A 25,725-nucleotide genomic window follows, 5' to 3' on the forward strand; every position below is an offset into this window, starting at 1 on the left:
GCTGATACCTATCTACCTTACAGCGCAGCTGAGGGAGGCGGAGCGGCCACCTTCAGGGAGACCCAGAAAACTAACAAGTACAGGGACCTAGAACGTTGTTACAGGTTCGTGCCAATAGGCTCTGAGACTCTGGGCGCCTGGGGTAAATGTGCACTTAAGTTCCTGAAGGAGCTGGGCGAGGAACTCATTGGGAAGACTAGAGACCCAAGAGCGGCCAGTTTTATGTTCCAGCGCCTCAGTGTCGCTGTTCAGAGGGGAAATGCGTGTTGTATCTTGGGTACGCACCCGACCCCCGAGGAACTGGACGAGGTCTTCGAACACTGATTGGTATATTGTTATATTGTTATATAAGTGTGTGTTTTCTGTAAACTGTAAGATTGCAATAAAATCAAATAAAAAAAAAAAAAAATAATAGGGGTGGTAGGAGAGGAAAAGATTAAAGTATTCAGTGAGAATCCACAAGGTCTTCTCTGAACACTATTTATTTTCTTCTTCGAGGATGTGGGTCCCTTTAATTAAACCAGTGGTGGTACCCCTATATATATATATATATATATATATATATATATATATATATATATATATATATATATATATATATATATATCACTGGCACATATATATATATATATATATATATATATATATATGTGCCAGTGATATATATATATATATATATATATATATGTGTGTGTGTGTGTGTGTGTGTCTGTGTGTGAATGTGTATTTCACCTAGTTCACCTAGTTGTGCTTGCGGGGGTTGAGCTCTGCTCTTTCGGCCCGACTCTCAACTGTCAATCAACTGTTACTAACTACTATTTTTGTTGTTGTTATTTTCGTTGTAAATGTTATTAACTTCAACCACTTTCCGTTATGCCTCTATTCAACCTGTAACATTCCTAGAGCCATGAGGAAGCCTTTAGTAATAATACATTAGTCACCGAGTAAAGAAGGTTCAATATTGAAGACATTAGGGATCATAGCCTTATAAATTACATAAGAGCTACTGTTGGAGTGTTGGATGTTCTAGAAGTCAATTCCTTTGGCACTGGACGCAAAAGTGACAATCCTGATTATCTTGTGGACCAACAGTGTAGCGAGTAAACATTATACTCGCTCCATCTCTCAATCTTAATGGCATAACTAATTTGCACCTAATGTTACGTTGTTGGGTAGATTAGATTTATAGTGTTTAGTGAGTTACATATTTATTTAGTAGTCTTGATTACAGTAGTCGGTTGTTGGCAGTGTCGTAGACGTTCAGACGGAGCTTCGAGCTGAGCAGAGAGCTGAGTGAGGCTGGAGTCGCGGAGCTCTATGTGGGAGAGTGTGGCGGCTCGATGGGGGATCGTGAGTCTCTGAACTCATGAGGGAGCGAGAGCATTGTAGCTTGATGCGGTCGTTGTCTGGTGTCTGCTCTGTGTCAAAGCTTGTAGCGTCTTGGGTTGATTAGAACTGTACACGCCGAGTGCTACATTCTTGCAGTTGAAGAGGTGAGGTAAATCCAAAGTGTCTATACTGGAGTTATCTGAATCACTGTGGAAATTGTACTGTTGGCTATTTGTTGTTGTTATAGATTCAGCTATACGAAGCAAGTTCCAAGTAGCACAGGCTATGGTGAGCCCGTAACTTACCTGGCACAGGAGCGGGTCAAGTAACACGGACCACGGTGACCCCGTAGTGGACTTACCTGGCACAAGAGCGGTGCTGTCTTGCGTGTTGGCTATTCTCATATCGCTTTCTTATATATGGTGACTACACCTCAGCTCTCTCCAACAGGATGAAAAGAGTATTACCTGTAATTGGGGAAATGATTGTAGCTTCTGTAATTAGTGCTAATTAGTTGTGCCATTAAGATAATGAGAGACTGGAGATATAATGTTTACTCGCTACAACAGTGTGATTGGTGGACGCGACTGCCACGGGTACTCACCTGCTCCATACCTCACGCACTGCCTTACCACCCTCTGGGGATAGGGTTATATCCTGGCATGTCCTCAGGGTAGTTGCTGAGGTCCGTATGTTTCTCTAGTGCATCTGAGGGTTAAGTGTTGACTTCGATAGGGGACTATAGGAGAAGGAGTGGGGCTCCCTTCTTACTTAACCCGCAACAGAAGGAATATGGGGCATTGTCAGGGTACAGCCGAGATCATCTCTACTTCATTGTTCCTCCCCCCACACCTATAACAATGTTCACCTATATGAACCATAACGTGTTCACCTGTATAAACCACTACATGTTCACCTGTAATATCCAGGAATATGCGCCTGACCGTTCCACTTGATGCTCTCCATCACCCTGTGGCTGGGGGTGTAGGATATGCCCGCTGACAGCCCGTTGTAGGTTTCATTGTTTTCCTGGAAATAAAAACAAATTGTCTTAATAACAAATTGCCAAGTCTGTGTCTGTAGAGTTTATAGCACAGCCCAGCAGTCTTTTATCCTTTTATCAAATTCTAATGACCCACAACTGTGATCCACCTGAAGTGACCCACAGTTGTGATCCACTTCAAATGATACGTAAGTGTGATGCGTGACAAGTAGTCCACATCTAGTAGTCAATATGCCATAACACTGATCAAATGGTTCCGTTCTTGGTCGATCGGCCAGTGGAGCGAGGCTACGTCCGTGGGATTATGCCTGAAAGCCTCTAAGGCAGAATCCCGGCTGGAGAAGCAACGATATCGTGTATCTGTAGATCACAACAGTGATCTACAGAGCTCTGGACTCCACTAATTTATCTTATATCAAGATTTATCTTCTTGAAGTTCATTAGTTCCCTAAACACGACCATTCTTACCTTGCAATATGAAAAAAACATATTAAAATAAACTACGTATATAAGATAAAAATAATGAAATTCAATGTGTCACGTTATAATGTCCTCAAACTACACACAGAAGCATATGGCATGAGCACACAGTCATAACTATTGATGTTAAAGAAGCAGAATAAAAATTACTTCAGAGGGCAGTGAGATAATCCATATAATTACCAATATTTGGTAGATATGTGGAAAATAATCCACAGCCTCATCTAAATAAATATCGTATGGAGTTTCACATAGTGGACTAACCCTGATGGGCAGTTCAGGACGTCTCACCCTAACGAGCCTAAACTTGCGAAGAATTAAAGCTGGGACTCTACCTTAGTTATAGAGTATTATAAGTATTCTAGTTAATACCGTGGCATTTATAAATATTAAAACATTGGTGAACAATCACTGATTAAATTAAATGAACAAAGTTTCCCACTCCTACTCGTGAGGGCTGATGGGAGGGGAGGGGAGGTTATCTTGTGATGATTTCGGGGCTTAGCGTCGCCGTGGCCCGGTCCTCGACCAGGCCTCCTTTTTGTTACACATCCCCAGGAAGCAGCCCATAGCAGCTGTCCCAGGTACCTATTTAGTGCTAGGTAAACAGGGGCATCAAGGTGAATGAAACTTTTTGCCCCATTTGTTTCCGCCTCCATCAGGGATCAAACCTGGAACCTCAGGACTACGAATCCGAAGGGCTGTCCACCCAGCTGTTAGGCGCCCTAACAGAGAGACGGGAAGAGAGAGACGCCATTGTTATCAGCAAGGATCAACAAGACACCAGCTGTGCTCACTATTTTTCTTAGTGTTTCTCTTAATTTCAGGAATTATTAGCTTGCAGGTACAATAAGAGTCAAGAAAATGCAGAATAGAACCAGTGAGGAGCAGAGGTGCCATGGGCACAATCAGAGAACACAGTATGAACATCAGAGGTCCACGGTTGTTCAACGTCCTACCAGCGAGCATCAGAAATATTACAGGAACAACTGTGGACATCTTCAAGAGGAAACTAGATTGTTTCCTCCAAGGAGTGCCGGACCAAGCGGGCTGTGGTGGGTATGTGGGCCTGCGGGCCGCTCCAAGCAACAGCCTGGTGGACCATACTCTCACAAGTCAAGTCTGGCCTCGGGCCGGGCTTGGGGAGTAGAAGAACTCCCGGAACCCCATCAACCAGGTATCAACCAGGTACCACCATACAGCACTGTGTGGGGACTCGACTACAAAGTCTCCCAAACCACGGCAGGAGGAAGGAACTTCCACTTCAATACAGCTCTGTAAAGTACCTCCAGATGTAAGTGTACTATCAACAAAGTCTGATCATAAATCAGCTTTGCCCACTGCCCAATTAATCCTTAAAAAAAGAAGGTCCAAGGTCACCATACGTGGATTATTTGACCAAGGATCCCAAATGTCATTTATCTCCCGATAGTTGGTAGATACCTTGAAACTCAAGTCTGTACGAGAGACAAAAATTAGACATAGCAGGATTCCTGACTAACTCAGGTGTCCGAGTTTTCGAGGTGGTACAACCTAAAGTACATTTAGGCAGTTATGCCCGAATGGTACAGGTTCTTCTTGTAGACAAATTCCCATCAGATCTGTATGTTTATGGTCTAGGAACAACAGCCAAATTCCTGGAAGAAAAGGGAATCAAGTTGGCTGACAAAATCACGTCTGTCAACCTCTCCAATATTGGTATCCTTATCGGTTCAGACGTCTACCATAAGTTTATCAAAGGAAAGGATGAAAAACAGGGAATGAACCTGTTAACATCTGCAGGAGGCTATATGCTAACAGGCCCAGTATTACAGCTGAAGCAACCCATACCTGTCGACCACCAACAAGCCAACCCAGTGATGGTTGCATGACTAGGAGAACAGTCACCACTACAATTCAGAGACATGTCCGAGGATGAGCTTGATCCCCCAGTGCATAAATTATAGGATTTAAGAATTCTCGGCATTGTCCCTGAACAACCTAGTCCGGATGATGACTGGACTTAAAACAATACCTGGACTCAGTTGTCTACACAGATAATCAATATTGGGTCAGGTTACCATGGAAGCTGAATCACCCTCAGCTACCTGTCAACCACTTCATGGCACAAAACCAATTAAGGTCACAGGTGATGCGCCTACAAAGACATCCCTGAGAACTTGAAATTGTACCATGATATAATCAAGCAACAACTCGATAACAAATTTATTGAAGTTGTAACAAATGATGACCCAAAGGAAGGACACTACCTGCCGCTCCACCCTGTACTGTAAAATTCAGCTACTACCCCAATAAGAATAGTATTTTGTTGACCAGACCACACACTAGAAGGTAAAGGGACGACGACATTTCGGTCCGTCCTGGACCATTCTCAAGTCGATTGTGGACCAATTCTCCTGGACCATTCTCAAGTCGATTGTGGACCATTTCTCCTGGACCATTCTCACAATCGACTTGAGAATGGTCCAGGACGGACCGAAACTTTGTCGTCCCTTCACCTTCTAGTGTGTGGTCTGGTCAACATTCTTCAGCCATATTATTGTGACTCATCACCTACACAGGATAGTATTTAACTGCAGTGCTAAGACTAAGCAGAATAGTGTTTCATTGAATGACTGCCTTCAAACTGACACTAGCCTGAGACAAAGGCTATACAACGTGCTGTTAAAGTTCGGCATCAGGACTTATGCATACACAGCTGACATCATTAAGGCATTCCTTAGGGTAGGTCTCCAAGAAGAAGAAGACCGTAACTACACCAAGTTCCTATGGATCAAGGATCCTAACGATCCAAACAGTGAAATCATCACTTACAGGTTTGCATCACTTTTGTTTGGCACTACTACTACTCCATTTCTGCTTCAAGCTACCTTTGACACGTACTTGAAGAAGTATAACAGCCCAAATAAAATTTAAATTAGCAACAACCTGTATGTGGAAAATTTCCAAGGAACAACCAGGAGTGAGAGTAAACTGCTGAACATATATGACGAGGCCAATCGAGAATTGTTGAGAGCAAATATGCCTATATGTGTGCAAATATTACTGCAAATAAGCTCACAGACTTAAGACAACAGTTCTGGCTACCCCAAGGTCGACAGACTGTAAAATCCATAATTAAATCCTGTGTAATTTGCCGGAGGTATGATGCCAGAGTATGTCCTTATTCTTGACCTCCTCCACTCCCAAAGGAACGAGTTGTACATATTCGTCCCTTTGAGACCACAGTAGTAGATTTCACAGGAGCACTAACACTGACAGGCACCAAGGACAAAATCCCAGTGAAGGCATTAATCTGCCTATTCACCTGTGCCATAACAAGGGGAATCCATCTAGAAGTGACTCCTGATATGAGTGCCGAGGCATTCTTACAAGTTTTCCGCAGGTTTGCTTCATGTAGATCCTGTTCTAAGTTAATGATCTCAGACAATGGGTCCAACTTAGTGGCAGGAGAAGCATGTCTGAGGAAAATTTGGAACCACCCAAAGGTGCTCACTGCACTAAATCAACGGCAGTGCCACTGGAAATTCATACCTCTCAGAGCACCATGGCACAGAAGCTTCAATGAATGCATGACTGGTACAGTGAAAAAGTCTCTACAAAAACTCTACACCGCCAAAAGACTGACCTGCAGGAGCTCCAAACCGTTGCCATAGAAATAGTAGCAAGAGTTAACAACCGACCACTTACCTTCCTCTCTGATGATGTTTCGCAATGAGTGAACTATTGAATCCAGCTCATCAGATTTATGGGAGACCTCTCAGAACTCTAATATCCCTTATGGATGAGGAACCAGAAGATCTTTCATATGTCCGAGAGAATGACTTGGTGCAACGTTTCAAACATCTTTCAAGAGTGATAAGTTGGTGGAATGACCTATGGACTCGAGAATACCTTACTGCTCTGAGGGAGTGTCATTACAGGGCAAACAACCCTTATAACAGAATTAACTTGAACACTGGTGACATAGTTCTGATGGACAGCGATGGGCCACGCTCAGAATAGCCAATAGGCCAAATAGTCTGTTCATCCAGACTGTCAGGGCATCTTCAGAATATTGAAAGTAAAATGCCGAGGCAACACTATTCTCAAAACATTAGAGAAATTTATTCCTTTCGAACTGGCAGAAAATGAAGATGTTCAACGACTTCCAGCACCCGAAGTGCCAGCACAGGACATCCGTCCAGAACGGACTGCTGCACGACAATGCAAGTTCAAATTAAAGCAAATCTATAATTCTGAGGGCGAGGAATAAAGTGATCACAGTCCTTAACAGGACTTTGACCCATATTCCACCCCCCCGGAATTATGTCAAAAATCGGACACACACATGTTAACATACAATAGTTAGGCCTTAAGAATCAGAGAATGGGAGTTTTGTGACGTCAACAACTCGTAAAATATTAACTCATTTCTTTTAAACCACAGTCTAGTGTTTAAACATAATAAAATAATATTCACTAGGACTGAATATAAATAATTACATCAGAAAATGTTGCCAGACTCCTTTGTTATAGTTAAATAAGCTTTGTCCTTAAGACAACATTAGTGGACAACCCGTTCTCGCAAATTTAATAAGTCAATATTGACTTATTAAATATGTGCATAGGTGACATACTTAACATAATAGTTTCCCTTGAAAAGCTTCATAGAAAACACCGACCTTACCTAACCTACTTAGTATGTTAAGATAAGCATCTTATTGCTTCGTAATTACAATTATTACCTAACCTATAATATGTATAGGTTAAGTAATAATTGTAATTACGAAGCAATAAGATGCTTATCTTAAGATACTAACAAGGTTAGGTAAGGTCGGTGTTTTCTATGAATCTTTTTAAGGGGTTTCTATTATGTTTAGTATATCACCTATGCACGTAGTTAATAAGTCAATATTGACTTTACGAATTTGCGAGAACGGGTTGTAGTGGAATGCCACCCCACAGCAGGGAGGCCAGTCACGTACACACAGAATGTAAACAGAGGAACACGAGGCAGAGAGGGTTCCATACGAGCAAGCACAACTCTTCATAGACTCCCCAAACACGAGTCAACCAACCGAGTAACTGCCACATCAACCTCTACAACAACAGGAATACCTGAGTATTCATCTTACCAAGTATCTATTACATGTTTTTGGCCATTTACCGTTTTAGATAAGTCTGGCGGTTATACTGCGAGCTTGAAGCTCAACAAAGTAAGTTTACACAGCATTACACACACGCAATATTCATGTCACACCTGTACTTTATGTTAATGTGCCATTACTAATGTCCTTCATTTGATAGGTAAATTGTGATTTGGAGTTACAGAGAAGATAAGCTGGCCCACATAAACAGTAAAGTTTCTTCCTACCCTAACTGTACACAGACGCCACTGTGCTAGGCTGCCATTACAAGGCCCTGGACCACATGTGCCATACCCTAACAGATGTTAGCTGAAACATATACAGCCTAATTAAACCATAACACAGCTAAGGATATAATAATCTTTATTACTAAAGTAGATAGAGTAATACTAATACTGTAGATTAGGCCACCATAGGTAGTATAATTTATATTCTGCAAGAGGTAAACAATTGTAGTTTATAATATATCCACTCAGAGGTGGTATAAGTTATAATTGTCCCTCCAAACTATGTGCAGATACGTTCTGGCAGACTGAATCAAATATACTGTCCACTTAGCATCATCATAATTCAATACTGAAGTTAACAAAAAAATATAATAAAAATAAATAAATGCCTGCTAGGATTTTCCCACAGGTCGCACCATGTATCACCCTGTCCGATTCCTGGACTCTGTTACTTCGTCGTCTGGAGAGGGTAAGGAGTACTGCAGTGACTTCAGTAATCCCTACAACATGGCTGAGATCAGGAAAAATGGCAGAGGAGCTGGAGAGAGACAACTGACCGGCCAGGGGGCTACGAGCAGATAAACACCCCATTAACCCTAGCGGCCTCGACGAGTACAGGAAGCCGGCGGCTTGTCGAAGGTCCCTCCCATTTTCCTTGATATGTGTGATAATAAGTGACTTGCGTTTGCTTAATTAATCCTTGCCTGGTGGATATTAGAACACTAAACCCTTATATATTATTACAGGAATGAAATGAATCACCAAATTTTCTTACCTTACTGAGAGGTGAGTAATTAGTGCAGTTGTCTTTACTGAAACAATGTTTAAACTGGAGAGTCACACGAGGCTTGGGAAACCCGCTGGACGTACAGGTCATTTGGAACTTTGCGCCTTTCTTCAGCATCTCGTCTAAGTTGGACGACTTCAGTTTCACTTGGCCGGGCTTAACTGTTACAAAATACGTTAAATTATAATAAAAAAATACTTTACGTTTTATACAAAGTTACAATGACATGTCCAAACAAACACATATACCTACATCTGCGTCAACATTCCACTGTTCTCGTCACCAGAGGGGCCAGATTCACGAAAGCACTTACGAACCTGTACATCTTTTCTCAATCTTTGGCGGCTTTGTTTCCAATTATTAAACAGTTAATGAGCTCCGAAGCACCAGGAGGCTGTTTATAACAATAACAACAGTTGAATGGGAAGTTTTCATGCTCGTAAACTGTTTAATAAATGTAACCAAAGCCGTCAAAGATTGAGGAAAGATGTACTCGTTCGTAAGTACTTGCGTAAGTGCTTTCGTGAATCTGGTCAGAGCTCCAAGAAATAATTTCATGGTGAAAATGAGAGTTCCATGAGTCCCGTGAGTAATGTCTCGGGAAGCATCAACACACAGATCAAAAGTAGTCAGTAAAGAGCAACAAATAGTGAAAAAGGGGAGATATGTTTTTTAAATAGAAAAGTAAAGGTCGAGACAGTAACACAAATTTAGTGAACGTGATAAATACATTATAGAAAAGTGCCAAACAAATATGTCAATATTTGTTTTCAAATAGATAAGGGATGATAAGAAATTATAAATATAAAAATATTTTAGTGAGGAAGAGTCTCATGGGACAAACGAGATCCAAAACAAAAAAGGTGTCCGTGATTGTAGATAGTTATCAAAACATAAGGATTGATACTTTGGGTTTTACTAAAAACTAGTGGCGTACTAGTGGCTTTACAAGATTGTAATTACCATATTATGTATCCTCACATTCCCAATGTACCTTCTTGTATATGCATAAATAAATAAAAAAAGAAATAAGCAAAATAGCCATCCTTGGCAGGTTAGTGGAAATAGAAAGCCTGTTAAACTTTCATACACAAAACATCTAACATTGGGAGAAGAAAACGAAGGTATGGAATATGCCAGGAATGGAAACAAGTTTAGAAAAATCGTCAGTCTCAACCTGACGAATACACTAATAACAAACAGGAGAGTCTAATTAAGACCTTAATGATGGAAAACCGAGACTTGAAAAAAAGGGAAATGTCTGAAAAAGGAAAACAAAAAATGGAAAAAAACTGAAGAGGTTGGGGTGAATTCACAATCTAGCCAATACGAAAGGTTAGGTAAAGATACAGAGGGAAAGAATTTATGAGCAGTGCCTGATGAAGGAGGTTACTAGGGGGATAGGAAACTGGGGGCATTAAGAAGAAACATATCAGAGGAAGACAGAAAAACTGAAATGGAACCTCAATGAAGCAAAACGTTAAATTCGAGCAAAAATAAGGAAGAATTTTTTTCTGGTGGTGAAATGAAGCCTAACACAGCCGCCAGTGCTACTGATAGGAGAGGGAGGAAAAGAAAACAGGAAGAAACATGTTCCTAAAACAAAAGAATGCAAACATCAATGGAGTGAGATGAAACAGACACTAAGAGTTGAAGGATGCAGTGCAGCTGAAAATTCCTGATATTATTAATCTGGCAGAATTGAAATTTGAAGCTGTTTGAAATGAGGTGGTGTTCCAGCGAGGATACTCAATTTAGAGGCGTGACAGAAGAAATAGAAAATGTGGAAGTGTCGCTGTACGAGTGAAACATATTATACATATTAAACAACTAGAGACGGTGGGGGGGGTAGCCCGGAAACACTTAGGTCGGTCTCTCTCTCTCTCTTCCCTATTTTTCTCTCACAAACTCCTTCGTCTAGCATCTTTCTTTCCCTACCCCCCCTTTTTTCCCCATCTCCCTCCCCCTCTCTCTCATTCTCCCTAACATCCCCTTCCCTCTCTCGCCTGTCTCCTCTCCACTGCCCCACTCCCCTCTCTCCTCACTTATCGTTAATTCCCTATCCTCCCATCTATCCCCTCCCTAACTTTATCCCCCTTTCCCCCCTCCCCAACTTTATCACCTCCCCCTTCTTTCTCCCTCCACACTGTCACCTAGCATCCCTTCCTCGCACACTTCTCGCTTCCCTCCTCTTCACCATCTCTCTTCCAACCTCCTCTCTCTGCCCCATTCCACTTCTCTACCCCCTCTACTCTCCTCCTCTCTCTTCAAACATCCCCCACTACTCCCTTCTCCTTCTGTCTGCATCTCTGTCTGTTTGTCTCTCTATCTCAGTTTGTTTGCCTCTGTGTGTGGTTGTGTGTTTATCAGTCTTCCTGTCTCTCTCTCTCTTCTCTGGTCACTATCATTCTGCCTCTGTTTTTGTCTCTCTTTGCTCTGATCTTTATATATCTGTGTGCCTATGTCTCTGTCTCTCTGTTTCTTATTCTGTATCAACCTGTCTTTCTCACATTGTCTCTGTTTCAAATTGTCTGTCTGTCTTTTTACTAATTATCTGTCTGTTCCTCACTCATAAAAATAATATAATAGTTTCCCATTGACATGTAGCTGGTCCGCTGATTGGAGGAGCCTAGCCGTGTGAAAGATTAAATATATAAATATATATATATATATATATATATATATATATATATATATATATATATATATGCGAACAAGCCTGAATGGTCCCCAGGACAATATGCAACTGAAAACTCACACCCCAGAAGTGACTCGAACCCATACTCCCAGATGCCACGCAACTGGTATGTACAAGACGCCTTAATCCACTTGACCATCACGACCGGACATAATGAGGTGATAGCCGAGGCTATTTGAACCACCCCACCGCCGGCACTCGGATAGTAATTACTATCCGAGTGCCGGCGGTGGGGTGGTTCAAATAGCCTCGGCTATCACCTCATTATGTCCGGTCGTGATGGTCAAGTGGATTAAGGCGTCTTGTACATACCAGTTGCGTGGCATCTGGGAGTATGGGTTCGAGTCACTTCTGGGGTGTGAGTTTTCAGTTGCATATTGTCCTGGGGACCATTCAGGCTTGTTCGCATTTGTGTTCCTCACGTGTGCCCCAAAGAATGAGGTGATTTGGTAAAATGCTATGCCCAAGATTACTATCCGAGTGCCGGCGGTGGGGTGGTTCAAATAGCCTTGGCTATCACCTCATTATGTCCGGTCGTGATGGTCAAGTGGATTAAGGCGTCTTGTACATACCAGTTGCGTGGCATCTGGGAGTATGGGTTCGAGTCACTTCTGGGGTGTGAGTTTTCAGTTGCATATTGTCCTGGGGACCATTCAGGCTTGTTCGCATTTGTGTTCCTCACGTGTGCCCCAAAGAATGAGGTGATTTGGTAAAATGCTATGCCCAAGATTACTATCCGAGTGCCGGCGGTGGGGTGGTTCAAATAGCCTCGGCTATCACCTCATTATGTCCGGTCGTGATGGTCAAGTGGATTAAGGCGTCTTGTACATACCAGTTGCGTGGCATCTGGGAGTATGGGTTCGAGTCACTTCTGGGGTGTGAGTTTTCAGTTAGTTATATATATATATATTTATATATATATATATATATATATATATATATATATATATATATATATATATATTTATTTATATATATATATATATATATATATATATATATATATATATATATATATATATATATATTATATATATTTATATATATATATATATATATATATATATATATATTATATATATTTATATATATATATATATATATATATATATATATATATGCATGCGAACAAGCCTGAATGGTCCCCAGGCATATATGTAACTGAAAATTCCACACCAGAGAAGTGAGTCGAACCCATATTGCCAGGAGCACTATGCAACTAGTGTACAGGAGACCTTAACTGCTCGACCATCACAACTGTACAAAAGATGATGGTAGCCGAGGCTATTTGCCCATCATCCCGACGGCGCTATGGTAATCTTGGGCATAGTATTTCATCAAATCACTTCATTTTTTGGGGCCAAATTGAAATTGAAATTGAAATTGAAATAAGTTTATTGAGGTAAAATACACACAAAGGGATGAGGTAGCTCAAGCTATTCTCACCCCGTTCAGTACAACGTGTTAGTACATACATAGACACACATCACAAACAATAAACCTGTTACCAAACATTCTGAGAGATAAACATGTACATTTCCTCCTTCACAAGTGGTATGGTATCAGACGTACACAAATACTTTTATGACCTAGTTATATGGATAATTCAACAAAATATTACAGTCTTGGTGCAAAATTCTTATATCTCTCAAGAATATCATCAACCTTTCCTTTGTGACACATCCAGGCTATTTGCTCAGGAACAGTCCTTATCTCAGTGTTTCTATATACATTAATCAACGGACAATCAAGAACATAATGGGCAAGGGTGTGAGACCTTAACATACCACATAGTTTACACTTCGTGTCATTATCATGAACGCCTATCCCATATTCCCAGTAATATTTGTACCCAAGCCTGAGCCGCATGCACACAGAGTCACTCCAAGCATTTCTCCTTTTACCATAAGTGAAATGGGTGTTTTGACTCACATACATGTAGTGTTGCATGGTTAGACTTCTCTCATACATTATCCCTCTCCTCTCCACTCCTGCCTGTGCCTGAATATTTCTGATTTTGCTTCTTATTTGTCTCATTGTGAATTCACATTCAATGTCAATTTGTGGTTTTGATGTGGCACGTTTGGCCAAGTCACCCGCCACCTCGTTGAGCACTATTCCAACATGAGATGGAATCCACATGAATTTCACACTATGACCTTTCAGCTGTATCTCAGCTATTCTTCTCTTACAATCCTCAACTATAGACATGAAGACTGGGTTTCGACTGTTTAAGGACTCCAGTGCTCCTCGGCTATCGACAAATACAAAAACATTTTTGTCGTCATGACGTACTTCCTCCAAACACGCCAGAATGGCCTGCAGTTCAGCTTGTGTGGATGATATATAATTACTAAGCCGGAGTTCAATTTTCCTGTCCACAGTCCCAAACTCCGTATATTCCCTTATTAGGACACCACACCCTGCCCTGCCATCCTCCGCCACCGACCCGTCGCAATATACATGTAAACTGTTGCCTCTTGGTAACCGGGATATCATGCTTCCATACATACACCGTAATTTTGTGTGTAAAGAGGTTTCGAAGATTTCCTTCACATGAAAAACACAGTTTTTCAGAAAAAAACGTTTTTTTTTCACTGGCACAGACGTGACATCTATATAGTATGTAAATAAAAACCCGCTTGGATGGGAATGGAACGTTGTGTGAAAATTTCAAAGCAATCGGTGAAAAACTTTCGGAGATTTATCGGTCATGCACAAACGAACATTTCCATTTATATCTATGTAGATTGCTCAATGTTTCGAGCCTTCATGGTTCATCCTCAAGTGACAAGAAAATACAAGGTGTGTTAGATTTATACCAGTATGGGGGTCGGGTGAAGACAAGAAGTTCGGAATAAAGGCAAGGGGAAAAAAAGGCGAAAATAGGGGACGAAGCACATTCAAAGATTCATCACGTGTAATAGGCCTATTATGTTGAGCAGTGTGTTCCATGTTGGCATCTCTTATGTTCCAGTCTTGTTCTAACTCTCATGGTGGGTAGAGTGAATAGTTCCATAATAAGCAGTCTCCGTGGTGTAGTGGTAAGACACTCGCCTGGCGTTCCGCGAGCGCTATGTCATGGGTTCGTATCCTGGCCGGGGAGGATTTACTGGGCGCAATTCCTTAACTGTAGCCTCTGTTTAACGCAACAGTAAAATGTGTACTTGGATGAAAAAACGATTCTTCGCGGCAGGGGATCGTATTCCAGGCACCGTAGGATTAAGGACTTGCCCGAAACGCTACGCATACTAGTGGCTGTACAAGAATGTAACAACTCTTGTATATATCAAAAAAAAAAAAAAAAATGGGTATTTATGGTAGGTTGTTCTATTTTTATGTGGATTGCTTCAAGAATTTGTAATCTTCTTACACCTTGGGTTTTGTCTATTATACAAGTGTTTTTATTCAACATTTCTCTTGTTAGGGTGATGTCATGGGCTTGTCTCATGTGATTTCTGGTGGTACCCCCAGAAATCAGCTGTTAGGCCGCCCCCCCCCCCAGACGGCCTAACAGCTGAATGGACAGCGCTTCGGATTCGTAGTCCTGGGGTTCCGGGTTCGATCCCCGGTGGAGGCGGAAACAAATGGGGAGAGTTTCTTTCACCCTAATGCACCTGTTCACCTAGCAGTAAACAGTTACCTGGGAGTTAGACAGCTGCTATGGGCTGCTTCCTGGGGGTGTGTAACAAAAAAGGAGGCTTGGACGAGGTAGGTAATCTTGAATCCATGCTAGCATATTTCCCTTTACACCTTTTTTAACTAAGGTGTGTAAAATTGCTTGCGGGCTTGCAAGTTCGAATGCTTTTTCTAGATCAAGCAAGATCACTATTGCTGGACCTGAGTTAACTGTTCCTAGTAATGTTGCTATGCAGTTGGCAGTACCTACTCCTCTAGTGAAGCCAAATATGTGTTTATGAAGGTCTCCAGTCTTCCACAGTAGCCTATTTAAGACCATACGTTCTGCAGTTTTACTAATGCATGATGTTAATGAAATGGGTCTGTAATTGCCATGTTCTTTCGGCTTAGGAATCGGTATGATGTCTGCTTTCTTCCAAGAGGTCGGTAGTTTGCCTTGCTGCCAAGATGCATTGATGACGTCCAATATTCCTTGTTCTCCAGCAGGACCTGCGTGTGCGACCATTGAGTAAGTAATGTTATCAGCACCTGGTGCAGTGTCCTTACCACCCTTTTTGGCTCTGATTAGTTCTTGTTTGGTGAAGGGACAGTCACATTCGTCATTTATAGCTATGCTCTCATGAATGACTGTCAACCTATCTTGTTTTAATTGTTCTTGTTGCCTTCTGATCATTGCTGGAAGCTGATATGAAGCTGCTCGTTCTGCAAATTGGAGAGCAAGTCTTTCAGCCTCCTGCAATGGTTGAATACATGCCTGTAGTCGGGCTGGACGACCTGATATAGTTTTAATCTGACCCCATATCTTGCCAAGACTACTATGTTCATTTAGAGTTTGGCACCGCTCAAACCATCTTGCCTCCTTTACCTCTCTAGAAACTCGTCTTGCTTCAGATATCACCGCTTTAAGCAGAGTTCTTCCTTCTGGTGTGGGGTTCCTCTTTAGAAGTTTTCTGAAGTTGTTGACTCTGTGGTTTTGTACTTTAACTTTATTACTATAGAACCAATAGTTATTTCGTTTTGTGTTTCCTGGGATAATGATTGGAATAGCTTTATATGCCGCAGTTGCAATGGCTTCCTGTAGATTGGTCTCGAGTATATGTTCAAATCCTCAGGTGGCGTGTATGTTGCATACTATTTTTCAAGTTCCTTTTGGTATATATTCCAGTTGGCTTTTTTAAAATTCCACCTGGGTTGTGCAGGTGGTGTAGGAGGACGTTCTATGTTTAGCGTTGTGACAGTAGCATAGTGGTCACTGGTGATCACCGGGTCTACTTCCCACTTCGCCTGATGCTTGAGTGCTGTTGAGATGAATGTAAGATCAATGGAACACCCTTGAATGTGAGTGGGTTCCCCAGTGTTGAGAAGTGTAATCTCAGGTACTTCTCGCAGAGCTGCAGCTAAATGGCGCCCATCTGCATTGGCTGGCCCAGTCGCACCTAACTCTTGATGATGAGCATTAAAATCCCCAGCAATAATTACATTTTCCTGCGTGGCCAAGGCAAGCACTGTCTCTGCTTCTAGTTTACGTCTAGAGGACTTGCAAACGTTGTATGTGAGGAGCTCAATATTAGCCATATTCACTGTTACTGCTAATACCTCTACTCCATCCCTACATGTAACTGGGTCTATTTTCTTGCTGGGTATGGTGTTCCTGACTAGGGTCATTAATCCTCTTTGTCTCCCCTGCTCATACGGTATAACATAGTGCTGATATCCAGCTAATCTGCAGGACTTCGTGGCTGGGAAAAAGTGTTTCTTCCAACACGATTATATCTGCTTTCATACTAATTGCAGCTTCCTGAAGGGTATGGTTTTTATTTCCAAGACCTTGTATGTCCCACTGCAGTATTCGTAATGGCCAGACGACATTTCGGTTGGTGTTGTCTGTGCTAGTGGAACTCCTCTTCGGAATCGACCTCTATATTTTCCACTTCGTAAGTCGTGTCGCTGGAAATCGAACTGCACTGATTGCTCATGGTCATCCCCGGCATTGTTGGAGTCTCTGCATAACTGTGGTCCATCGCTTTGCTGTTGATATTGCTGCACATCGGACTGCATTGATTGTTCGTGTCCGTTTCTTGTGTTGTCGGAGTCTCTGCATCTCTGCCATCCAGTATTTTGTTGTTGATGTTGCTGCTTATTGGGCAGTATTTATTGTTCATGCACGCCTCTTTGTGTTGTTGGAACCTGTGCATCTCTGCTGTTCAATACTTTGTTGGTGTTGTTGCATATCAGACTGCACTGGCTGTTGACGTCTGTCTCTTGTGTGGTAAGATTCAGTTGATCTTGGGTGGTCACTGCTTCTTGCAGTTGCTGTTGTGAATGTTGATGTTCTGGTGTCTTGACTACCCGACTGTTGTTGGTAGTGTGTATGTCCATGTTGCGTTGTTTGTCCTCTTGTGCTTCATCTTGTCTCAGACTGTCTGTCTTGTGTAACTGTGGTCTGCTGCACGATCTTGTCCATTATCACACAAGTGATGTATTGAGTCTGTTGCTGTGAGGCGTTCTGCGTCACCTGTAGGCAATTGATAATGGTCTCTGCCATGATCTTCACCATGTTTTTCAGCTGGACCTCGGTGGTAAAACTGTATATCTGTTGTGTTGATATCGAAAGTAATTGTGTTTTGCTCTTTTTGTTTTTGTTGTATTTCCGTAGCATTTTTGTGTATTCTCTCATTTGGAGTTTGGAGATTCAGGAAATTTTGCTCTGTGAGAGTGGGTGTATGTTGTGGCTGCGCACGAGTGTTCCAGGCGTTGGTGTTGGTGTATGTAGTGCTGGTCTGTGCGTTTATCTTGCCCTGAGCTGTCAGCACCTTTTCTTTCCGAGCAAAGCAGGTTGTGCTCCAGGCATGATGTTTGACTCCGCAATATGGACATTTGTGGTCTGGTTTGCCTTGTGCTTGGCTATACAGTCTTTGGTTGGATGTCTCAGGCTGCACACTCCGCATCTCTCCTGTCCGGTGCAGCGTGATTGATGGTGGCCGTATCTGACACCTGAAGCAGCGCAGGGGTTCCGGGACGTATGGTCACTGTCGGTATGTTCCCCAATTTCCAAGACTGAATGTTTCTGGCACATGTCCCATGACGGTCACCAGAACCTGACGTGTCACTGCCTTATCTACTTTTGTGCGGCATCGTTCCGCATTCAGGATTTGCTTGTGTTCTAGTACTGGATCCAGTGGAAAGTCGATTGGGTATCCCAAAAGCATGACTCGTGTGCGTCTTTCTGAAGGGTCCAGCTTTTCCAAGCATATAGGTTTCCCTTGCAGAACTGTTACTTTTTCTAAGTAATTTGCAGTCTGTTGGTCTTGTGGTGTCATTATTATTTCTCCTTTCAGGTTGACTGTAATGGAAAGTTTGAGCTCTGGTTGTTCTTTTTCCAATGCCGTTACTACTCCATATGCTGGAGGAAAGTGGTCTGTCTGCATTATCTTGAATTTTGGAAGATGTGCAGAGTCTGGCGATGTCTGGTGTGAGACTGGTGGTGTCCCCTCCTGTCTCATACTGTTGTCCGGTGGCTGGGCTGTGGAGAGAGGTACATTGTCTGACACTGGCTGGTGTGTGACTGGTGGTGTCCTCTCCTGACTCATACTGTCGTCTTGTGGCTGGGTTGTGGACAGAGAAGCATTGTCTGAAACTGGCTGGTGTGTGACTGATGCTGTTCTCTTTAAGTCCATTATGTCTGGTGTCTAACTGGTACCTTATCTGGAATCTTACTTACAGGCACGTGGTGAAGCCTCGATAGCAGTGTTCGTCGGAGCCTCCTGCACCTCGGTCCACTGTTCCTCCTCATCTGAAAGCTGCCTCCACTGCCTCTCTCTCTTTGACTTCACCATGACGTCTCCACATAGTGAGAACTGATTCACTGCCCTACCTAATGCCTGAGACACTCCTAGGCCTGGAGAAATTTATGCCCCTCCAACAGAAGTCGTAAAATGATTCCCCCAGATGGAATCAGGGATACCTAACACCTAATTGAGCTGTTTGGTCTTCCTTTCCCTGAAAGGGTTCAGTACACCTTCTAAGGTGCCCACTTGTGGCGATGCCCGCAGGTTATCGCCTCGCCCTTCAGGGTTGGATTCGAAGTGATCTGGTCCCCACAAAAAAAAAATAAAACATTGGTCATGGGCGACGAGTGCTGTACGACAGTTTGGTCACCTGCGTACTGGGTTGCACAGAATACTGGACAGCAGATAATCAACAACGTTGCTTGTCCATCAATTGTAGACGAAATCGGTATTGTTTCCTTCCAAGCATGATATTATCTGCGTCTTGGAGTATTGATGCGCTCTTCCTCACAAAACCGCGATGATTTGAGCTGATGGATGCTCAGAATCTTAAGTTTCCATGAAACAAAACTGTGTGTGGCCAGCTAGCAATAACGCCGGCAGCGAGTCTATGCGCACACTAATATTGTTTACATCTATCAAGCTACATGTGCATACTAATGTTGTTTACATCCATCAAGACATGTGCATGCTAATCTTGTTTACATCCATCAAGCCCACATGCATACTAATCAATTCATATCTCAGTTTAAAACATTAAAGAACTATTTATACTAGCCGTACCCAGTCACGGGTTGCTGTGGCTCAGTCTGGTTAAATGGAAAAGAAAGAAAAGAGAAAGCACACGTTTCTAATACGTTTAATTTCACAATGCTTGTGGGTATGCAATGTTTTTTCTTGTTCCTTGTCTGTGGAGATATAGAGATTGTCTGGTTTGCTGACTCTAGAACTAACGACCCATCCCCCCGTCCCCCCTCCCATCCCCCCTCCCCCATCCCCTCGTCCTTCCAACCATTTCCCCCTTCTCTGTCCCCCTCGTCCTCCCCACCATCCCTCACTCCCCACCCCCCTCGTCCTCCCCACCATTCCCCCACTTCCCCCTCCTCCCCACTCCCCCATTCCCTCGTATTCCCCACCAGTCCCCCCCTCCCCTGTCCCCTCGCCCTCCCCACCATTCCCTCCCTGCCCCGTCCCGTCCCCTCGCCCTCCCCACCATTCCCTCCCTGCCCCGTCCCCTCGCCCTCCCCACCATTCCCTCCCTGCCCCGTCCCCTCGCCCTCCCCACCATTCCCTCCCTGCCCCGTCCCCTCGTCCTCCCCACCATTCCCTCCCTGCCCCGTCCCCTCGTCCTCCCCACCATTCCCTCCCTGCCCCGTCCCCTCGTCCTCCCCACCATTCCTCCCCTGCCCCGTCCCCTCGTCCTCCCCACCATTCCTCCCCTGCCCCGTCCCCTCGTCCTCCCCACCATTCCTCCCCTGCCCCGTCCCCTCGTCCTCCCCACCATTCCTCCCCTGCCCCGTCCCCTCGTCCTCCCCACCACATTCCCTCACTTGAAAAACTTTTTTTAAGCATATTTTTACCTGTCACAGGTGTGACATGTATACAGTAGGTATATAAAAACACGCGCATATTCAAATGGATCGTTGTGTCAAAGTTTCAAAGTAATCAGTGAACAACTTTCTGAGATTTAAGAGTTTGAACAAATGAACATTTTCGTTTATATAGATAATGAAAAAGTGAAATGAGAAGACTAACCTGGTGGGGTGAAGTACATTGTTATGTTGTCTGAGGCAGCTACTGTGTTGTTGTTGTTGTTGATGACCTTGGCCACCAGGGTGTACTGGCCGATGTCCTCCACGGTGGGGGCGTCAATGGTCAGCGTCAAGATGCCGTCTTCGACAATCGCATCGTGTTTGTAGCGCTTGTTTCCCGTAGGTTTGGTCGAGTCCAGCACCTCAACACCTGAAAACAACAATTAACGTTAATTTATTTCATGCGCTCGTGTGTCTGCAGAGGTCGAGCTCCAGCTCTCTAACTTCCGACTCTTAGCTGTTATCTTGGTGATTTCGGGGCTTTTAGTGTCCCCGTGGCCCGGTCCTCGACCAGGCCTCCACCCCCAGGAAGCAGCCCGTGACAGCTGACTAACACCCAGGTACCTATATTGCTGCTAGGTAACAGGGGCATAGGATGAAAGAAACTCTGCCCATTGTTTCTCGCCGGCGCCCGGGATCGAACTCGGGACCACAGGATCACAAGTCCAGCGTGCTGTCCGCTCGGCCGACCGGCTCCCCTGTGTCGCATGGACCCTTGGGGTTACTGAAGGATAAACTATCATCTTCCTTTAACCATTCTCTTCCACCCAGCACAATATCGCTGACCTGAACGCCCTATGCATGCACTCCTGTTTTGTCTCTCCATTTAATTGTCAACCACATGTAATATGGCATGAAAATGAGATTCCCAATTAATGGTGTATTATCCAATTTGTTCCAGGAAACAATTGAAATTGGACTGTTCTTCAGACTTGGCTCCAGTCTTGCTATAATTTTAGAAATAGGTTCAGAGACGTAGAACATACAATAAAATTTATTTAAAAAACGAGAGATGATTCCTTTCTTTTTACAGACACTTATAACCTTACAAGTTTGACACAAATTCAAGTACAAAGTCAAGAGGAAGCTTAGCTACACACGATTGATTACCATCGCCGCTCCAAGCAACAGCCTGGTGGACTAAACTCTCACAAGTCAAGCCTGGCCTCGGGCCGGGCTTGGGGAGTAGAAGAGCTCCCAGAACCCCATCAACCAGGTATCAACCAGCTACGGAGAGACCAGCTTCATCTTGCCTGTGATAATAGGACAAACAACCAGATACACTGAGAACATTGTTTCTCCAGCCATTACGGATTGTTACTAGTAGTTCCTTGAAATTTATCGTCATAATCCTTTCTAAACTTGTGTCCCATGCATTTCATTGGGGAATAAGGAAATAAATAAGGGAATAAGGAAAGCAAGGAATGAGGATCATTCAAATTTACACAAAAACAACTAGAGTGAAAGCTCATTCTTAAAGAGAATAAGCAGAAAATATCACCACAGCGAGGCCAATATGTTAGCGGTGCACTAAACATTCTGTACAATGTTGCAACCCGTTCTTGCACTTTCGTACAGTTAATATTGACTTATTAAATAAGTGCATATGTGACATACTAATTTATTGTGAATATTTTAGTTTACCTTGAAAAGCTTCATAGAAAACACCGACCTTACCTAACCTTCTTAGTATGTTAAGATAAGCATCTTATTGCTTCGTAATTACAATTATTACTTAACCTATACCTATAATAGGTTAAGTAATAATTGTAATTAAGAAGCAATAAGATGCTTATCTTAACATACTAAGAAGGTTAGGTAAGGTCGGTGTTTTCTATGAAGCTTTTCAAGGTAAACTAAAATATTCACAATAAATTAGTATGTCACATATGCACTTATTTAATAAGTCAATATTAACTGTACGAAAGTGCGAGAACGGGTGGCATATACACACCACAGAAACTGAACTAAGAACAACAAGGTGACCGGGGTATAACATCTTCAGTGTAGTACCTGTGACAAAGTAAACACCCGCACGTTTCCGTGCGTTTCCCGCACGAGGCAGAAACAAATGGGCAAAGTTTCTTTCACCCTAAGTGCCCCTGTTACCTAGCAGTAAATAGGTACCTGGGAGTTAGTCAGCTGTCACGGGCTGCTTCCTGGGGTGTGTGTGTGGGGTGTGGAAGAAGAAGAAAGAAAAAAAAATAGTAGTTAGTAAACAGTTGATTGACAGTTGAAAGGCGGGCCGAAAGAGCAAAGCTCAACCCCCGCAAAAAACACAACTAGTAAACACAACTAGTAAACACAACTAGTAAACACAACTAGTAAACACAACTAGTAAACACACTGTTGCAAGCATATATGAAGACGAGTATCAACAGTATTGAGACCAGCAACACCGAGCTGTGCCACAACGACGAGCCCTGAGCAACACCTCATGATTTTCATGAACGCTAAATTCATCATCGAACAAGAAAAAAAATCATGCTAAAAGACTTCATAGAATCTGAAGCCATTAAACACAAACAATACCATCGAACACAATTAATGAGTGACTATGAACGGAATAGTTATGTACAGATTCAAGGAGCCAATTACAATAGGGAGTCGGTCGGCCGAGCGGACAGCACGCTGGATTTGTAATCCTGTGGTCCCGGGTTCGATTCCGGGCGCCGGCGAGAAACAATGGGCAGGGTTTCTTTCACCCTATGCCCCTGTTATCTAGCAGTAAAATAGGTACCTGGGTGTTAGTCAGCTGTCACAAGCTGTTTCCTGGGGGTGGAGGCCTGGTCGAGGACCGGGCCGCGGGGACACTAAAAAAAAAAAAAAAGCCCCAAAATCATCTCAAGATAACCTAGCCATCTCTCAGCCCAATAAGAACAACGGAAGAAATTGTAATTGGTTCTACACAAATGCCAGAAGCCCGGTGAAAAGCTCTGATGCATTGTGTGTGTTATATATTGTTGAGTCTGCTTTGGGGGATCTAATATTAATTTAGAGTAGGGTCGGAAGTTAGCATCAAGGTGTAACCAAAGTAATAGATCTTAAAGGCCCGGCCGTATATGCTGAAGCCGATAATCCTGACATCATTGGCATCAGTGAAACATGGAGACGAGAGAATTATTGAAGGATAACTCCACCTCCCGGGATACGACCCACCATTCAGAAACAACAGAACAACAAGAACAGGTGGTGCAATGCTTCATGTGAAACAGGACCTGGATGCAACCATCAATGACGAATTGAACACCATGGGATCCTCAGAGTTTGTCTAGTGCAACATCCTACCTTAAGGTTACCTTAAGGTTACCTTGAGGTGCTTCCGGGGCTTAGCGTCCCCGCGGCCCGGTCGTCGACCAGGCCTCCTGGTTGCTGGACTGATCAACCAGGCTTCAAGATAGTGATAAACTGACAGTGGGAGTATGCTACAGGGATGACACAGCATCAACAGAGAAAGTTACTGAGCTGCATAATGTGATGAATGTTACATCACAAACCCAAACTCTTATAATGGGGGACGTTGACCACAAGACGTATAACCCCATATTGGGGAAATTTAACATCACAAGCAGAAGGAAATCAATTTCTAGACCTGGTGCAGGACTCCTTTTTCGCAGCGTGTGGTAGAGGCCACATGAGGTAACATCAAATTGGACCTTGTGTTAACATCAGAAGATAGCATGATTGATTAAATTCAAGTGGAGGAAAAGATCACCCTAACGTGTGATCACAATATTCTAAGATGGAATACAATTACAGAAACTCTCGTAAAGGTCCAGGATGATGACCTTCTAGATTACCACTGAGGGAACAATCAGGGAATGAGGGAGGAATTACAAAACACCTCATAGAGGGAGCTGATAGGTGATCATGGCATGGAAACATTATGGGGGAAATTTCAAAAAGGTCATTACTGAACTCGTACAAAGATATGCGCCAAAAAGGAGAAAGAAGAGAAAGGGAACAAGATGGATGACACAAGTAGTAACAAGAGAGCTAACAACTAAAGGGAACCTCTGGAGACGGTATAAATCCACGATGAACATCATGGATTATGAGATATATAAAAGGGCATTAAATTTAGTCACCCAGGAAATCAGATTAGCCAAAAGAAACTACGAAAGAAAACTTGCCCAAAACAACGGAAGATCCAAAATCATTTTATGCCTATATATGAAGTAAAACCAACACAAAGGACTCTGTAGGACTCCTAAAAAAATGAGACTAACAAAGTAATACTGATGATAAAAGGGCAGCAAACACTGAATACTTTATGTGCTGACCTTCTAGTAAAAATCAAGTAGTCGTTCAATTGTACAAGTGTCTGGAGCGCCCGCAGCTTTATTATTGCAGCCAGGCATGGAGACCTCATCTTCAGAAACACAGCTGTTCTGGAGATGGTGCAACACCGGACAACAAAAATCATCCCAGAGCTTAGTCATCTCTCTTATCAGGAACGGTTGAGGGCCACAGGGCTGACAACACTACAGACCAGACATGACAGAGCGGATCTCATCAAAACCTTTAAAATGCTAAACAATTTGGAGGATGTCGATCCCGACAATTTCTTTAAAAGGTCAGATGTAACATGAACGAGGAGCAACGGGTTCAAGCTCAACAAGCCACAATGTAGGACAGAAAACAGAAGATGCCTTTTCACCCATAAGGTTGTAAACCCGTGGAACCTCCTACCCGCCGAAGCCGTAAACGCCAAAACTCTGCTGGGTTTTAAAATACAACTGGAGATCATCAGGGCAAATAGGGGGGACCTTTGACAAACCGCCGGCTTTCTGTCCTCGCCACTAATATTAGTGGCCCTCAAGTAACTTCAGGTAAATACACATTAACTGTAGAGTATGCCTGGAGTATAATACTTGTTAAAGTAGATCGATGGCCAAGGCTTAAATAATATTTGAGGCACCCCTGAGGTAAATTTCCGAAGAGTCAACACAGCATGACCTCCCTGTGTCCATTTCAGTTACCAACTGAATTCACGTTCCTATGGTGTCTCAGAGTAGCCTAAATAATCGTACCGTAACAGTCTACTGTGACTC

The 25,725-nt window shown here is 43.1% G+C and overlaps 1 protein-coding gene across 5 annotated transcripts in view; it reads right to left on the minus strand.

The window, feature by feature from the left end:
• LOC123762726 (vascular endothelial growth factor receptor kdr-like) overlaps window positions 1-25,725 on the minus strand; it is a 471,742-nt gene that overhangs the window by 113,650 nt on the left and 332,367 nt on the right. For all 5 annotated transcript variants that reach the window (XM_069332305.1, XM_069332302.1, XM_069332303.1 and 2 more), the window contains 3 exons: window positions 20,835-21,041; window positions 8,943-9,115; window positions 2,246-2,358 (listed from right to left, as the gene is read on the minus strand). In XM_069332305.1, coding sequence (XP_069188406.1) covers window positions 2,246-2,358; window positions 8,943-9,115; window positions 20,835-21,041 — 493 coding nt within the window. The remainder of the gene's footprint in view (window positions 1-2,245; window positions 2,359-8,942; window positions 9,116-20,834; window positions 21,042-25,725) is intronic.

This window comes from Procambarus clarkii, chromosome 27, assembly GCF_040958095.1.
Source record: "Procambarus clarkii isolate CNS0578487 chromosome 27, FALCON_Pclarkii_2.0, whole genome shotgun sequence".
In the NCBI taxonomy this organism is placed as follows: Eukaryota; Metazoa; Arthropoda; class Malacostraca; order Decapoda; family Cambaridae; genus Procambarus; species Procambarus clarkii.